The 15851-nt window shown below is 43.3% G+C and overlaps 1 protein-coding gene across 1 annotated transcript; it reads right to left on the bottom strand.

Annotated features, from left to right (window-relative positions):
* Nucleotides 1-1145: 1145 nt before the first annotated feature.
* TBC1D24 (TBC1 domain family member 24) lies at nt 1146-15503 on the bottom strand (the record flags this gene model as incomplete). The annotated part of the gene is made up of 7 exons (XM_083372391.1): nt 15457-15503; nt 9873-10914; nt 6038-6196; nt 4271-4334; nt 3417-3512; nt 3084-3318; nt 1146-1300 (listed from the first exon to the last, which is right to left on the bottom strand). Exons 2-7 carry the CDS (start codon nt 10835-10837, stop codon nt 1146-1148), a joined length of 1674 nt encoding a protein of 557 aa, XP_083228517.1. The 5' UTR covers nt 10838-10914; nt 15457-15503.
* Between the last annotated feature and the right edge of the window lie 348 nt (nt 15504-15851).

Genomic DNA, 15851 nt, shown 5'->3' with positions numbered 1-15851 from the left:
GCACAGCACCAAAAGAAAGATAAAGAGGCAGTCGTGTTACTGAAAACATTGCAGGGCTGGAGAGATCACCCAGTCCCATACCAATCAACTACTGCTTTACTCTGCACTGAATGCTTCAGGTCAGATGGCTAATACTGCTTTGGAAATACTGTTTCTCTAAGCACAAATGCAGAGGGATAAGTCTAGAAAAGGACCAAGGGCTGGTGGGAATATTTCCCTGCACAATGTATATTGCATTGGACTTCAGCGGTCTGAAGCTATTAACTGGAAATAAAGCATATTACTGATATGCGGTGCCTGGAATGTAAACAGAAAAATATGATGATGTAAGGGGTTTCCTTAACATCCCCAAATCAGTGCCACTGCAGAATTAAAAATTAATTAAGACTCCTGAAATATAATTTCCCCACACGTTGGAATTATTAGCAAAGTGAGCAATTGGGACAGCAGCCAGGTACGACAATATCACACAGACACAAAAAGCAGGGGGTTCAAATAGATTTAAGGAACCAAGTCCCTAAAAATAATGGGTTGGATCTGAAGGTGCTTGTGTGCTGTGCAATAAAATCTTTCCATCTACTGTAGCTCTGTGAGGATCAGGGAATCCCTAGAAGGGTGTAATACACAGAGGGTGAGAAGGGAGGAAAGCTGAAAGAAATCAGCAACATAATCCACTGATTACATACAATTCTCTTTGGATGGAAGCTCCAATTGATAAGAAATGAGACTTACTGATTTTGCCTCAGCTGCTCACCCACATCTGTCAAGATCTGGAAAAGAAAAAACCCTGAATGCCTCCAGGGGATGGCAATGGATCCACTGAGTTATGGATCAACTGAGGGGTTGATTTAAGATCACCCCTTCCCACTAAAAAAAATATATCAGGCTGTGCATCAAACTCAACAGAGCAGAAAGAGGCTGAGCGGGAATCACTTAAGACTACACGGAATTACGTACAAAGTCACCGTGACTAAACAAGGAGGTCCCAGATTTATCTGAGATCCTCAAATCAGCTTTTTACAAAGTAGGAAGAAGCTTAGTTCTTGTGGCCTCAAAGGGAAGCTTGGTTCCTGCAACTGGAAACAGGCCACGGAAACTTGAAATACTTCACGGGCTAATTATTCTTGTTGAAGGAGGCAACCTTTTCAGCTGCTCATAGTGTCCTTGAACCCCCAAACTTCCATGATAGCTATCTGGAAATTTTCAGAGCACAACGGCTGATTGTTGAAAGTATTGCAATGACTCGTTCTTCCGTGATTCAAATCTGCATCAAGGTACAGGGCTTGGCCATCACCACCACCTGCGAACAAGAGAGACGTTGCGCCATTTTGGAATGTCTACCTCAGGGGTCTTCAAACCTGGCCCTTTTACGAGTTGTGGACTTCAGCTCCCAGAATTCCTCAGCCAGGCACGCTGGCTGAGGAATTCTGGGAGTTGAAGTCCGCAACTCATAAGAGGGCCAGATTTGAAGGCCCCTGGTCTACATCTTGATGCGATCTCACATATGATTCTTGTATTATAGGTAGCCCTTTGACTTATGTCGGTAACAGAACTTGAATTTCTGTCGTTAAGTCATGACCGACACAAGCTGAGGCACCCATGTGACCGGCCCCAATTTTACAACATTTTTTTTTGCTGATCATTAAGCAAATGCCACGGCTGTTAAGTAAATGCAGCGGTTGTTAAACTGGGTAGTTATTAAAACAAGTTCTGTGTTCCTGGGGGTGATTTCTTTTTGCTAGAAACTGTCAGAAAATGTAGAAACCTGCAAAATGTTGTACCTTACAGTCACACGACTGCAGAATGCTGCAATTGGCTGTAAAAATTATACTGGTTGCCTGAAATGCAGTCGTGTGACTGTGATGTGTATGTGTGTATGTTCTTGCAGCTGTCGGAACTCTGGAATCAGGTTGTAAGTAACTGTGGATGGGGGCGGGAGGTGTGGGGGGGTGGGCATTATAAGATTGAACAGTTGGTATGTGACTGGTCATTAAGCAAGGACTACTGATACTTTTGTGACAGAAGAGAAACACTCACGTCTTCCTATACATCAAATAGCTGCCTCCAGTTCCTTTAAACAGGCCGCTCTGGAATTAAAAGACTCGGATGGCCAAAATCGATAAAGGAGAATATTTGTAGCTCAGGGTTGAAATGAAATGAAATCTCTGGGCACCACTGACCCGGATGACGTTACCTAGTCTGGGTAATGAAACGTCCGCAGGAAAACAACCCAGCTCAGAGAGAGCACCAAGAAGCGAGCCCTTGTGACTATCTGTTGTGATTCAGCGTCAGCCTGTGGATTCGGCAGCTGAGTTGGACAATGCCCTCTATCTTTCCCAGCATTAGGCTTTTCTCCAGTGAGTCCTTCCTTCTTATTAGGTGGCCAAAGTATTGGAGTTTCAACTTCAGGATCTGGCCTTCTAAAGAGCAGTCAGGGTTGATCTCCTCTAGGACTGACCGGTTTGATCGCCTTGCAGTCCAAGGGACTCGCAGGAGTCTTCTCCAGCACCGTAGTTCAAAGGCCTCAATTCTTTGGCGCTCAGCCTTTCTTATGGTCCAACTTTCACTGCCATACATTGCAGTTGAGAAGACCGTAACCTTGACTATACGCACTTTTGTTGACAGGGTGATGTCTCTGCTTTTTAATGTGCTGTCTAGATTTGCCATGGCTTTCCTTCCCAGGAGCAAGCGTCTTTTAATTTCTTGGCTACAGTCCCCATCTGCAGTGATCCTGGAGCCCAGGAAAATAAAATCTGTCACTACCTCCATTTCTTCCCCATCTATTTGCCTAGTTAGACATAACAATACTATAATAGTGTGTGTACTCAGGGGCTTTTGAAAAAAGAGATGATAAGAAGTGGCGGGTTGGAGAACTGGGGGGAAAGCCTGCGTTTCCAACTAATGGGGGGAATGTGATTTATGACTGTTAATTAAAGGAGGGAATTGTGTTTGAAAGTATGTGCAAAGGGAAGGGGAACTCAGATTTTTGGCTTAATGCCTCGAAGTTCTTTGAAGAATTTGATGTGTCGGAACCATGACAACAAGCAGCTGTTTTGAGAGGAAGCAAAAAACCGGAGACCTACCTATGATGATGCATTCAGTGCTACCAGCCATAAACATGGACGCTGCTTTGGAAGGCAAGTTGAAATGCCGGGCTGAAAGGAAAGGAGAGAGGCGACTGGAAGGATCCGAGGGGAAGTTGGTTGAGGATGGGGAGTCAGAAACGACCGAAGAATTGTTGTCTTGTTCAGAGCCAGTCATGGTGAGTTCTGGGTGCTTGATTATAACCCACTCGTATCGTTCCACTTCGGGCACCAGCTGCAAAAAAGACAGGAGATTTAAGTTAAAAAGCCAGTGCGCTCAAGCCGGAACTGAATACTGAAGTTCTCTAGAAGAAAGTCACAATGGTTTCTTACCCTGAACACAAAACATTCTCCTGTCCCAAAGAAACGTAGCTTGCCTCCTCCACGTTTACGTTCGCTCCAGTCTGTCGATAAATAAGCCCCACAGACCTAGGAGGTAAACAGACACTGTTTTAGGAAGCAGATAACTTCAATAAGTCAATAGCTGTAGTGGAATGTAGTCTGGATTCCCAGGAGCTTGCAGGAAGAGAACAAGGGTTCTCCCTAGCAGTGTATCTGTAGATATGCAGACAGTGGCGTAGCGTGGGTTGTCAACACCCGGGGCAAGGCAAGTAATTTGCACCCCCTAACCCGTGGATTTTAGCACTCGAGTCTCTTCCACTAGATTAGTTAAAGAAACCCTTACCCCCTAAGCACATGTATTGTTTGTTATGAAAATACTGATGTAATTAAAGTAAAATGCATCTAATGCGCCCCCCCCCAGATGTTGCGCCCGGTGCGACCGGCCCTCCCTGCACCCCCCACGCTACGCCACTGTATGCAGATAGCTACTTTAGTCTGGCAAGATTCTGTCTGCGGGTGGAGAACAATACAGGAAACTACTTTTAAGTAATGCCATATGTCGTTCTTGGGCCTGACAATAGCTACTCTTTCAGCTGACAGCTCAACTATGGCAGATTGAAAGCCAAGTGTGTTAAGTATCTGACTGTGCCTCTGGTGAATCTTGGGTTGTAAATGCAACAAACAGGAGCATCAAACGAGTCCAGGGGACTTTCATTGAGAAGAAAGCGACGATGGAAATCTCTGTTTTTATTTAGGGGAAGAAAACCTTAGAAATTGCTTCCATCAAGCTTATGAAGTTCATCCAGGGATCCTCTAACCAGGCGGTTCTTTACCCTCTCACTTACCTCTTGCATAGTTGTTTTAATCAAAAGGAGAGTTGGTTCCTGTCCCTCACAATGTGAATAAAACCTAATGTACAAACACAGATATAAAAAGATGTCTGTGTAAATTCAACTTCTACTGAAACATTAATTTACCTTCTACTAATTGAATACATTCCTCTAAGATTTGTTAGACTCACTAATACCAATGTATAGCATAAATATGAAGCAGGGCTATTATGTACGGTGAAGACGCTTGCCTCCCACTTGGAAGTTTGAGAGTTCAATCCTAGATAGCGGCAGATGTTTCTCTCCAAGGTGCAAAGAAAAAAAAATCTGCTGCAAACTCCATATAGGCGTCAGGAAGGGCATCCAGCCAGTAAATGCTCAGCTCCATACAACTCTACCCTGGATTAAGGGATTTCAGGGTCGTAAAATGGGAGTTATATATGATATAACTTGATATATATATCTCAAGATGGGATAAAAATATCATTAATGCAGTTCAACATTTTTTGAACATTCAGATAAGTTTAATCTAATAGGAACTAAAAAGCTCCATCAATCAAAAAGCGCATTGTACTTGAGTGACGGCTCATAAACAATCAAGTTACAATAATGGTACACTTATCAAACAGAGGCATAGAATCAAGATCACGCAAAATACTAGTACCGCCTTACAAAGCCCTAGTAAGACCATACCTGGAATACTGCAGCCAATTTTGGCCACCATATCACAAAAAAAGATGTTGAGAGTTTGGAAAAAAATCAGAGAAGAGCAACTAAGATGATCAAAGGCCTGGAGACTAAAACATACAAAGAACGGCTGCAGGACTTGGGTTTGGCTAGTCTAAAGAAAAGAAAGGGGTGACATGGTAGCCGTGTTCTGGTATCTGAGGGGCTGCCACAAGGCAGAGGGGACCAGGTTGTTCACCAAAGCACCAGAGGGCAGGACAAGAAACAATGGTTGGAAACTGATCAAAGAGAGAAGCAACCTGGAATTAAGGAGAAACATCCTGACAGTGAGGACAATCAACCAGTGGAACAGCTTGCCACCAGAAATTGTGGGCGCTCCATCACTGGAGGTTTTTAAGAAAAGACTAGACCAGGGGTAGGCAACCTTAGCTCTTTCATGACTCGTGGACTTCAACTCCCAGAATTCTTCAGCCAGCTATGCTGAGCCAGCTATGCTGAGCTATGCTGGCTGAGGAATTCTGGGAGTTGAAGTCCACGAGTCATAAAAGAGCCAAGGTTGCCTACCCCTGGACTAGACAATCACCTGTCCGAGATGGTGTAGATTCTCCTGCTTGAGCAGGGGGCTGGACTAGATAGAAGACCTCCAAGGTCCCTTCCAGCTTCTATTTTATTCTATATAGGTGATCATAAAAAGAAGGCAGGTTTAAAGTCATTAATGGCTGAACTCGGTAATCTTTAAAGCCATGAAAGAAGTGAGTATCGTTTGACAACCCTCATCTGATTCTTAATCAAGCTTCACAAGCTAGTAGATTCAAGGAGAGGCAGAAACTGGCCCAAGACACTTGGTGACCTTCAGAGTTGGGGAGAGATTTGAATCAGGCTCTCCACAGTCCTAATCCAACTTTTTAAAAAAATCATCCCGTTGGACAGTCGGTAGAAGCAAGCTGGGGACTGACTGTCCCTTGAGAAAACTTACCTGTACGGTGGCTAAAGGTCTACCCTGACCTGATGGCACACAATCAATGCGGGGGCGACATCAATAACCATTTCCTATTACAAATCCTTTTTTTTTTGAATGATGGAGTTAAGTACTACCTGTTTAGGGTAAAGCCATGTTCTGAGGTGGTAAAGAGCAGCAGAGGCTGACAGAGGGCAAAGCGCTCAGGAATCCACGACCAGATGTCCCTCATCTTCCTCACGTCAACAATTTCAGACTTGAAGTTCTCGGCGTGAACAGCCAAGTGGACATTCTGCCTGGGGATCAACAACAACAAAAAAATACAGGTTGAGAAAAGGCAACTGGGCTTAAGCCAATGACACCTCTTTCAAGTCTTAAGCGGGAAGAGAATTATTGCTAAAAGATAACAGCAGTAGCCCTAGCACAGTGATGGCGAACCTTTTGGAGACCGAGTGCCCAAAATGCAACCCAAAACCCACTTATGTATCGTCGGGTCCCGGTTGGGCGTGGCCCATTGGGTGGGCGTGGCTACAGTGGTAACGGCAGACTGGCTGGGACTAAAAAGTTCAGTCCATCAATTCCAACTTTGTGAGCTTTTTTTCCTGCGAGAAGTTGAAATTGATGGATTGAACTTTTTTTTTTTTTTTTGCACACGGTGGCGGAAAGTGAAATGGTTTTATAAAACCTAGCTGAAGGCCTACTACGACTGGGGCAATGACGCGCGTGCCCACAGAGAGGGCTGTGTGTGCCACCCGTGGCACGCGTGCCATAGGTTCGCCACCACGGCCCTAGCACTCAGATGTATATTCTGAACCATGGTGCTCTACAGCCCTCTCTTGAGGGGTTGACAGGGTCAGCTTGCAGAGTTTTATGTTTAATCTCACCTTGTCCCCACAGTCCGTGGTTCTTAAGACTTAGTTTTGTAGGAACTATTCTGATAGCTTCCTGCAACTGAGCAGCACCCAGAACTGGATAAAACTAACGCACCATACCCATCTGAAGTGGGTATTCCTGGTAGACGATCTAAACCCCAAGGATTAACATTTGTCTGGCTATGATGGCGCAGTGGTTAGAATGCAGTATTGCAGGCTGACTCTGCCCACTGTCAAGAGTTCGATTCTGACCGGCTCAAGGTTGACTCAGCCTTCCATCCTTCCGAGGTGAGTAAAATGAGGACCCAGATTGTTGGGGGCAATATGTCGACTCTGCAAACCGCTTAGAGAGGGCTGTAAGGCACTATGAAGCGGCATATGTCTAAGTCCTGTTGCTACCTATATCTGATTAGTTGCAAAAAAGATGGAAGTGATCATGTGGTGCCCCCGATAGTCAATGGAACTACATTCCTGTGGATTCTGGCTGTGCCAATGAAATCTATGAGCTTTATAATAATGAAGGGAAACAAAGCTGGCCTAGAATACAAACACAGCATGCTCCATTTGACAGCAGCAAATATGCAAACCTCCGAAAGGCTTGAATTTTACCGCACTGCTTGCCGACGCGCATAAGCTTTACTGCTGCCATCACCTTAGTGCAGCCACAGCCATTTGGAAGCCAAATCAAATTAGAGGAGCAGAGCATGGAGATTCAAACATTCATACCTACCTTTTGGGGAATGCACCGCTGCAAAGCAATGCAGCAGATATGGAATTGACAGAAAAGAAGGCATGAGAAGGGAGACAAAAGGAAAAAAAAAAGAGAAATCAAGAAAAGATCAGCAGTTTCATATATCCCCACCAAGTGCATGGAAAAAGCCTACAGAGAAACACAGAATAAGATCTGAGCAGACCAACAGTGAAATCAAAGACGGTTGAAAACTTTTTTTTTTTTCCTAACAGAAAAGTCAGTTCTCAATTCTTTCAACGGTTTTTAAATTTCCTAGTAATCTCCGTCGCAACATTTGTGACTTCTAGTTCATTTATTCTCAGTCATCCAGGTCACGGTTGTCCTTTTTCAAAAGACAACTGGACTTTTGTTTTTCTTCAGTTCTGAAGAAGCTGCTTGGATGAGAAGCGAAACATCTTCAAGGAAAAGCAAAGTCCAGTTGCCGTTTGAAAAAAGGACTATGGGGTCTAATTCATTTACTTTTACTTTTCCTGACTAACTTGCCTCACGGTCCACTTTTATCTTTGCCTTTCCCCAAGACTTTAAAGACAAAGCGTCAGCAACACGTTTGCTATAACAGATTGTGTCTTATGATTTCAGTAGCAAGATGCTGCAGGATCCATTAGAAACGAGTCTTAATAGCCATTTTTAGAGTCCTGCCACTGCTACGTGAATCCAAATGTGTGAAAAGAGCGAAGGTGTTATCTAAACCCAACCTTAAAAGTTCACATTCATTCTAGCATCAACTGTCGCAAGCTCTCTCTCTCTCTCTCTTTTTTCTTTTTTTTTTTAATCCAGGAGTACGGAATGTATTACCTGGAGCAGACATGTCAAACACAAGGCCCGGGAAGGTTAATGGAGAAGGGAGATGCATCTATACGGGAATGTCTACAAGAATTATGATAGTTCGGACATGTCAAACACAAGGCCCGGGGGCCGGATCCGGCCCGCGAAGTGGTTTCATGTGGCCCACGAAGCCATCCTGGAAACAGTGAGGGAACGGCCCCCACTGCCTTGGCCCTGGCCCAGAGACCCTCCTTCTACCAGAGACCCTCAGATCTGTCCCACTCCTGCCCAGGCCCCCATAGGCACCCTTGATGCGAACGATGTAGAGCTGGCCACGCCCACCCGGTAGGCCATACGCACTCTAGCCACGCCCACCCAGTAGGCCATACGCACTCTAGCCATGCCCACTCAGTAGGCCACGCCCACCCTGGCCATACCCACCCGGCCCCGAGGGCAACCGCAATGCTGATGCGGCCCTCAGTGAAATTGAGTTTGACACCCCTGTACGGTAAGGCTTGTGGGAAAACTGAATTCAAAAGCTACAGGGAATAGGTTTATATAGCTTTAGAAATGATGCCCTTTGTGTGCGTGAAAGATGAGTTATTGATTTTGCTAGCTAAATTATTTTAAGCTTTCTATTTTGAGTCGGTCAGCAGCTGGAGAACCTCCCTTGGCTGAAGTTTCTATTTCAGATCCCTAAAAGGTAGAGATAAAAGGGTAACGCTGTTCTTCAAACTTCCAGAATGCGACACCCTCAAAATCGTAATTCAAGATACCAGAAAGCAGATTTCAAACCCCTACTAGGAAAGTTTTAAGAGGAATTTTTAACCAAAGAGGTGTTAGGGTCTCCTCCACTAGATCAATCATCTGTCAGCAACGGTTTAACAGTGAAAAACCACTCACGACCCCTTTTCACACTTACGACCGCTAGCAGCATCCCCACAGGTTGACTCAGCCTTCCATCCTTCCCAGGTAGGTAAAATGAGGACCCAGATTGTTGGGGCAATAAGCTGACTTTGTAATAATGCCGCTTGGGTGTGTGTGTGTGTGAAAGCCCTAATAAGCAGGCATATACATAGAATGAAGGCTATTGCTAAGCACATTTGATTTGTGCTTAGATTGTAAGCCGTCCTGAGTCTTCGGAGAAGGGCGGGATATAAATGGGATTAAAATAAAAATAAAATAAATCTGATCAACATTTGGATGCTTGGCATGTGTTTATGATGATGTCCCAGGCTTACGCGATCACCGTTTGCGACCTTCTGACAAGCAAAGTCAAGGTAGAAGCCAGATTCCCTTAACAATCGTGTTACTAGCTTAACAGCTGCGGGGATTCGCTTAGCTACTGTGGCCAAGGTCATAAAATGGGGCAAAACTCACTTAAAAACTGTCTCACTTAGCAACAGAAACGTTGGGCTCAGCTGTGGCCGTAAGCTGAGGATTACCTGTACTGATTGTATTTGAGGATGGATGCACAGACAACCCCCGATTTTACTGCAACATTTATTCCCCGTAAAGCAAGAATTTTGTTGCCCGATTTAAAAAGCCTCCACATAGGGAAGCTTTTCAGGGAAGTCCCACTACCTTTTCTGCTTGACCGTTATGCCTTTCTGCTGCAGAGCCTTCTCGTTGGCCATTTGCAAAAGCTGGATCTCTTTCCGCGAGAAGAGACGGATCGCAAAAGCTTTTTCCAGCAGTTTCTCGGGAGATACCCACTTTGCGATGTCCCTCACAAACGCTCGGATGTCCTGCTGCACATTTTCCGTCTCCGGGCTCTGCCCAACTCTGAATTTGTGAAAGAATTTGAGGAGAGCCAGCGCCACACGGTAGAGCACCTTGTAACCTTCCACCAGGAAGACGTCAAAGACGCGGGCGAGGTAAACCAGGGGCAGCTCCCCAAAGAGCCACCGGTGCCAATCCGAGTAGACTTCTAACACATCTTCAGAGATGGCGACTATGAGTTTGTGAGCCGCCTGGCAGTACTTATTAGCCAGGTCCCCAAAGGTCATGCAAGACGACTCAAAAGCCAAGAAGGTCTGGTCGATGAAGCGCTTGGATGGGTCATTAAAGGCCAGGATGCGGCAAACTTTCTCAAAGCACTCGGCTTCATCCCTGCTGTAGTGAAGGAGGAGGGCTACCACGGAAGGCAGAGCTGGGCAGAAGGAGATATCCGGGAACTGGCTTCCGACGCAGCAGATGACTTTCCTGACGGCCCCGATGCCCTCAGCGTTCAGGCAGTACGTGGGAACCAAGCTATCGTCGACAAATTCTGGAAGGGGGAGAGTGCTGCTGTTTCGCTTGCCGACTATTTTCACCACAATGTCTCGGTAGACGTGGGCATCTGGTGTCACCGTGCGGCAAGGGATAGAGCTGATCAACTTATCGTACACTTTGGCTCTTAAAGAGTGGCTCTTGGCCCAGTAGCCTTGGCGAGCCATTGGTTTCAGAATGTCAACGTGAAATTCGGTGCTGGCCAGATCCTTCCCATCTTGAGCCTGGATGGTAACATCCATCTTGTCCCAATCTATAAACCTACTGTATTCGCCCATAGTTGCCGAGACGGTCTTAAAGACACGACATAAAGAGATTTCTTTTTCGTAGTCCCTGACAAGGTTTACTCTGCCTCCTGCGAGAGAACAAAAGGTTATTTAAATACGGAAGTGTCAGGTTGCCCCCCCCTTTGTTGCTAACTGTATAGGAGTGAGGGTACGTTACCAATTCAAGATGCTTTTTTAAAATAATAATAATAATAATGGAATTATGTGGGCAACAGCTTTTATTTCATAACGTGTGCAACCAATTAACTCACAAACCAATGCTTCTCTCAGGGGAAGACTTGAGAAGCTAAGAGACAATCTCTGAATGCATTAAGTACCCATGGAATAAATATGGAAGATTATGATAATTATAAATGGCAGTCAATGGCCATCTCATACATAACAAAAGTTTAAGATAGTTGTTTTTTTTTGATAATAGAAACAGAATTTTCTAGAAGATCACACACTCCCTAGATTTTCCTGCACGGCTTTGTAACTGCAAACTCACCAATTATAATCTAACAAAAGGATCTCACCAATTATAATCTAACAAGAGCGAACAGTAATTTATAGCACTTTAATCAACAACAGGCTACAGGATTTATTTATTTTTACAAAAGCATACACAAAAGATCATTCAATATAAAATTTTAAGATCTCCCATCATATTTCTCAGCCTGGGCAACTTCTAGATATGCAGATCTGAGTTCCCCAAATTTCACTATGCTGATTGGGGAATTCTCAGAGTAGTTGATATCCCCTTATCCTTCTGCAGGCTGAGAAACACTGCTTTTTAGAAACTCACTTTTAGCATTGGTTTGATTAGATTAAACTAGCCAGCCCAACCGTCTTGTATTCCCTTAGTTGAAAAACAATTCCCAGAATCCTCAACCACGATAAATTCTTGCTGGTTTAGAGAATGAATAAAACTTCCTTTTTTGTTTTTCTTGTGTACTAATTGGTACAGTTGAGTCAGGTTACAATTCCACTAACAGTTTCTCTGTATTTCTTACTGCAAACCACCATTTGGAGATTTTTTTTTTAAAAAAAAAATCTCAAACATTCTGAAAAGAACCGATCGATAGTGAATATGTGAGCAGAGGAATATTTGAGCCCAAATAGTAGGTTTATATACTGTACTGTACAGGCTTGTGCAACTGAGCTCCTCGTTCTCTAAGTCTAAACTCAGTTCCATGCATTGTGGTTTGCTTCTCAGGAAAGAAGTGGAAGTGGGCTGAAGGGAAGAGATAAAACTGTTGTCCTTACTCAACTGCCTGGCTTTGCAACCCAAGCATGTGACCAGTGGTACATGCAAAATTGGGTACAAGGGTTGCTTTTTCTTGCAGTTCAGCAGTGGCAATCAAGAAGAAATGGCAAGAAAGCATTTATAGAAAGCTGTATATTTATTTCACGTTATGCAATGTATAACTAATACAACTAACAGTATTTCTCTAGAAGAGCAGGCTGAACTGGAAGGCGGGGTTAAACGTGTCATCCGTTTAAAGTCATTGCGTTGCCAAGAGACCCAATTTCAGCCCCCTGTGAATTCAGCTGATCCTTGTCTAGCGCCAATTTATGTTTCTGCATTTCAGCTTTGTGCATTTCAGCTTTCATTTCCTAACCCAATAAGCATGGCGTCAATTATTAAGCACTGTTAATAAAAACAGTGGTGATAAGCTTATAGAGTTTCTATTAATTACCTGATTAATTCATCACTTTAAAGATGTCATTGGTAGACCAAGAAAATGGACTATTTGTCACATTCTTACATCACGGCTGCTATAATATGAGCTGCTACCCAAAAGTTTTTAATTGCACTGATTCATGAACAAAGTGAAGGATATATTACTACCACTAACTGCCAGAAGGCTTCTTAGCAATTTGGAATTTGGTAGATGAGTTTACAGATAAGGGATACAATGCTGTATTCCCTACCCTATACCTGAATAATTATTATCCAGAAAAACCAGGTCATTATAACCTACAGTGACACTTTTGCGTTCCCACAGCTTTCTAACCACAGACTTGATAGGAGTCATCTGACACTTATACAAATAGACCTCACCTAAATTAGTTTTTTGTCCATTGTGTTCACAGCATTGAATTTGGTTTTATAGCTCTCAAGAGCAATACTGTATTATAGTATTTTAGTAAAAAAAGAAAAACACATTGTGAAGAAATAAATACTTCTTCCATAGAGAAAGTTTATACCGTGTTTAAAAGTACAATTATTAAAACAGCTTTGCTGGAAAGAAGTTAACAGGAAGCTGGATGTTAGGACATTATCATTGTTATTTATCCACGCTATTTATTTTTTTCATCATATTTTTTTTTACATTTGACAGGTTAGGGATAGGAGAACAAGGCTTATGGAACAGGTTACATGCTTGAGACCAATTATAACCAGCCCTCACATTTATGACTGTTGCAACATCAAAATTCAGATACCAACTGTTGTACGTTGAGAACTAGAAATACGAACCTATAACTAGGCTATCATAACCTATAACTTGAAAATTGAAATTAATAACTGCAGCTTAGTCTAACAAAGCCTTTTTAATTTAATTTAATTTTAATTTTAATCCCATTTATATCCCGTCCTTCTCCGAAGACTCAGGGCGGCTTACAATTTAAGCACAAACCAATGTGCTTAGCAATAGCCTTCATTCTATGTATATGCCTGCTTATTAGGGCTTTTGGGGGCCCCCCAAGCGGCATTATTACAAAGTCAGCTAAATTGCCCCCAACAATCTGGGTCCTCATTTTACCTACCTCGGAAGGATGGAAGGCTGAGTCAACCTTGAGCCTGGTGGGATGCGAACCTGCACTAATTGCAGGCAGCTGGTGTTACTTAAGGAGGCATTATCCCACTGCGCCACCAAGGCTCTTTTTAATCATATAATTATGAAACTCAAACGTACTAAAAATGATCAAATGAACCTATAAACTCAGAAATTCCCCTTGAAATTATACTTTTCTCAGCTTTTAAATTGAATCTATAGCATCCAACTGAGAGAGACCAATAGATCTGAACTAACCAGATTTGGTAAAAAAAAAAAAATCAGTACCGATGTTTTTTTTTCCTTTCTAGAAAAAAAAAAAGCTTTTAAGCATCTATCTTGTTGCATGGTTATAAGAAATTTCAAGAATTTGCAACTACTATAAAACTTCAGTTTGCCTAACCAAGATCTTTCCTCAGGGAAAGTACAAATGAGAATATAGCCAGGATGACTGAATATCTAATTCTCAGGTTAAAAATCTAAGGGGTTGTCTGAAAATTTAAAAACTTACCTTTAAGAATGTAAAACTACTTCTAGTTGTGGTTAAACTTCTGCATTCAATTATTTTAAATGCTTTTGATATCAATGTAGCCTTTCTCTGTCTCTAAATTGCTTTTCAATCAAGTCATGTGAAAAATGATAGCTTAATTAGCAACTCGTGGTTAAAATCAGTTGAATTATAATCTCTTGAACTTCTTGAAAAAAAATCTGAAAGAAAACATCTATGCTGAAGCTTTGCAGTACATACCTAATGTTTACTTCCCGAAGGCATAATTACTTTTATGAAGCACCAATTAAAACACTATAAAAATGATAAACAAGGGCAATTTTCTTTTGTTTATTTAATCTGTAGGATATTGGCCATTTCAAGTTTACCAATTTGGTGCATTTGAACTTAGCATAACGTGAAGAGAAAAAAAAAGTACACACAGGTGTTTAACATCGAGTCTTTTATGTTTATGCAACACCAGCTCTGTAACTACTAGAATTTAGACTGTTGGAAGTATCAACATCCAGTCCAGCTGACAAGAGGTAGCAACTATCATTTTGGATTGCTCATGTGTTGAGATACATCTTCCCTTTACTACTTACAATGCTCCTACTAAAAAGCACAAATCCATCCTACTTCCAATACGACTATTTTATTTATTATCAAATTTGTGACGGAAAGAGATTACAATGCTCTCTCTGGAGGATGCAAAACTAATCGGTGTGTGTGTGTGTGTGTGTGTGTGTGTGCAATTAAGGAAACCCCCCCAAAGGCAATGCTTTGTGCAATCAGCTCCTGATTATACACATTTATTCTGCAGTCCTAAATATATTTGGTGGATGGACAACAGCCACGGGTGGGCTGTTGGAAGACCCCAAAGACTAGATTAATGATCATGCAAAAAATAAATAAAAATAAATCTATTTCCGCACTGGTTTAAAGTTGACATTGAACTGATGGGACACAATCATCCCATCTGCTGTTGTGCAAGCTGACAGATAATCCAAGTAGGATCCCAAACACATGATGCTGTGAAGGCAGGCAGGCACTCTGATTATGCTCAAGGGCACTCTCGTCTTGCAAGGCAACCATGCGACGAAGGGGGAAGGTGGGAAGAGGAGGGGGACAACGACGAGGGGGCCTCAAATGAACCCAGGTCCCTTCCCCCCCCCCTCGCAGCACCTTGCCCCCCCCTCCATCCTCAAACCAAGCCCCACTTCGTTCAGCAAACCCCTGCCCCGCTGCCTTTCCTGCGGGAAAAGGCAGCCCCTTACCTTCGCCTCGCCTCCCCTCTCTCCGCAAGGAGCCCACGTGCACGCGCCTTGCCCGCCCTTTTCCCCAGGAATGCGCTTCCGCCTCACCTGCAGCCTCCGCGGTCCAGGTAACCAGGCACGAAGCCACCTGGATAAACCGGCGCAGGCGCAGTCGACGGTCTCCGAGCTGGCTCCTGCTTCCCTGTTCCGCGCAGGCGCTTCCTGCACTTAATTCGCCGGGCCTGTGGCGCGCATGCGTAGCGAGGAGGCTGGAGGTGCAAAGTTTATTTTATTTATTTTATTTATTAATGGGACTTATATCCCGCCCTATCTCCCGAGGGACTCAGGGCGGCTAACGACAACAAAAATTAAAGGTCTCTGTACAGTGAATTAAAATTAAAAATTGGAATAAATTAAAGAATAGAGTTAATATAGAGTGCCTTTTTTAATTCTAGGACGCGAGGGCTAGACTTAAATCAGAAGGAATGAATTAATTTGGGCGG

The sequence above is a fragment of the Vipera ursinii genome (assembly GCF_947247035.1).
Source record: "Vipera ursinii genome assembly, chromosome: 13".
Classification (NCBI taxonomy): domain Eukaryota; kingdom Metazoa; phylum Chordata; class Lepidosauria; order Squamata; family Viperidae; genus Vipera; species Vipera ursinii.
This window is presented reverse-complemented; position numbering and strand designations above follow the sequence as displayed.